We start from the raw sequence: 1,836 nt of genomic DNA, 5'->3' as shown, positions 1-1,836 counted from the left end.
TATTTATTTATTTGCTGTTTCCAAAGGCTTTATTGTTACTTGGTCCAAGTCTTGGGAGGGGCTCCAGGGCGGATACAAAGCTGCCTAGTGGCTTGAGAGGTTCATTCGGGTGGAGGTCCTAAGGCTGGCTGGTGCAGAGCTGAGGGGACTGGGGAGGGGGGCCTTGGGAGACGGGGAGGCCTCTTAGTCGTTCTTGAGAGTGGGCCATTCAAAGAGATACTAGGCCCAGAGCCCCCTGGAGCCCGCCAGTCTGAGCCTGCTGGGGCCCCGTCACCCGACGGATGATGGTCAGGTGGTTGCCCATCTTCTTGATGAGTTTCACCTCCTCATTCAGAAAGTGGTTTTCCAGGAAATAGCAGAGGTGAGGGTCTGCGTGAGTGGAGCCCAGGGAATGGAGATCCAAGAGGGCCTGGTTCAGGCTATTCTCCAGGGCCAAGGCAGCTTCCATGGCCTCCTGGGTTTTACCCCACTCATCCTGAGATGGCTTCTGCACATACTGGAAGAGAGCACGGCCCCCGCAGTCATTCTGCAACTTGAGGAGACGCTCGCACTTCTCCTCGGCCAGTTCGCGGAAAAAGTGGCCCACATCCTCCAGAGCCACGACATCCGGATCAAAATAGTAGCCCAGAGAGAGGTAGGTGTAGGAGGCCCGCAGGTGCAGGTTGACCAGACAGTTCACGGCAGCTTCCACTTCGGTGGAGTAATTCTGACGAACCTGGGAGGTCATGGCTGATAGGCAGTCTGGGGCTAACCAGAAAGAGATGGTGCTGGCTGGTCCTAGGACCCGAGGGAGGGCAGCGAGGCGCTGGTCCCGGAGGCTGCAGCTGGAGAGACCCTCAAGGCCGGGGGAGGCCAACAAAGAGGGAGTGCCCGGGTCTGTTCCGTCCAAACACTGTTGAAGCAAGACACAGATCCATGGGAGCTCCCCGGCGCTGCTCCAGTCACCATATTTTAAAATGAAGGATTAAATGTACAGATAAACTGGAAAATTAAAAGATTTAAATGAGTAAGTCTTTACATTGAAAACAATGAATTTTCATTAATATAATGTTTTAAAATAGTTATTGCATCTTTAATATATGTGACATGGATAGAATCTATTATTCTATGAAATCATAAAAAATTTGATATAGAACATTATGAAGTCCTATAGGAATTGTCTTTCCAATGTAGATATATTACTAGATTTATCAAATATAATGTTTGGTATAGAACCCCACCTACACCTTACAAAGGGCTAAATATATAAAGAAGTCAATAAGCTAAACACCACCAAGCCAAGCATCCCATTTAAAAATTGAGTACAGAACTACACAGAAAGTTCTCAGTAGAGAAATATTGAGTGGCTGAGAATCACTTAAAGAAATTCCCAGAGTACTTAGGGAAATGCAAATCAAAGCAACTCTGAGATTCTACCTTACACCTTATCAGAATGGCTAAGATCAAAAACCCAAGTGACAGCACATGCTGACAAGGATGTGGAGAAAAGGGAACACATCTTCATTGCTGGTAAGGGCACAAACTTGTACAATCATTTTGGAAATCAATCTGGTGCTTTCTCAGAAAAATGGGAAAAGGGCTACCTCAGGACCCAGCTATACCACTCTTGGGCATATACCTGAAAGATGCCCCAGCATACAATAAGGACATTTGCTCAAGTTTGTTCATAGCAGCTTTACTCACAATAGTCAGAATCTGGAGAAAACCTAGATGTCCCTGAACCAAAGAATTGATAAAGAAATGATGGAACATTTACACAATGGAATATTATTCAGCTATTAAAAACAAGGAACTCTTGAAACCTACAGGCAAATGGATGCAACTGGAAACAATCAT

The 1,836-nt window shown here is 46.2% G+C and overlaps 1 protein-coding gene across 1 annotated transcript; it reads right to left on the bottom strand.

The window, feature by feature from the left end:
• Window positions 1-208: 208 nt before the first annotated feature.
• On the bottom strand, window positions 209-927 carry LOC311603776 (ferritin light chain 1-like; the record flags this gene model as incomplete). The annotated part of the gene is made up of 1 exon (XM_084792931.1): window positions 209-927. Exon 1 carries the CDS (start codon window positions 725-727, stop codon window positions 209-211), a length of 519 nt encoding a protein of 172 aa, XP_084649057.1. The 5' UTR covers window positions 728-927.
• Window positions 928-1,836: the final 909 nt, after the last annotated feature.

Source organism: Acomys minous (assembly GCF_964271855.1).
Source record: "Acomys minous genome assembly, chromosome: 8".
Lineage (NCBI taxonomy): Eukaryota > Metazoa > Chordata > Mammalia > Rodentia > Muridae > Acomys > Acomys minous.
The sequence above is the reverse complement of the archived record's forward strand: the minus strand, read 5'-3'. Positions and strand labels throughout refer to the sequence as shown.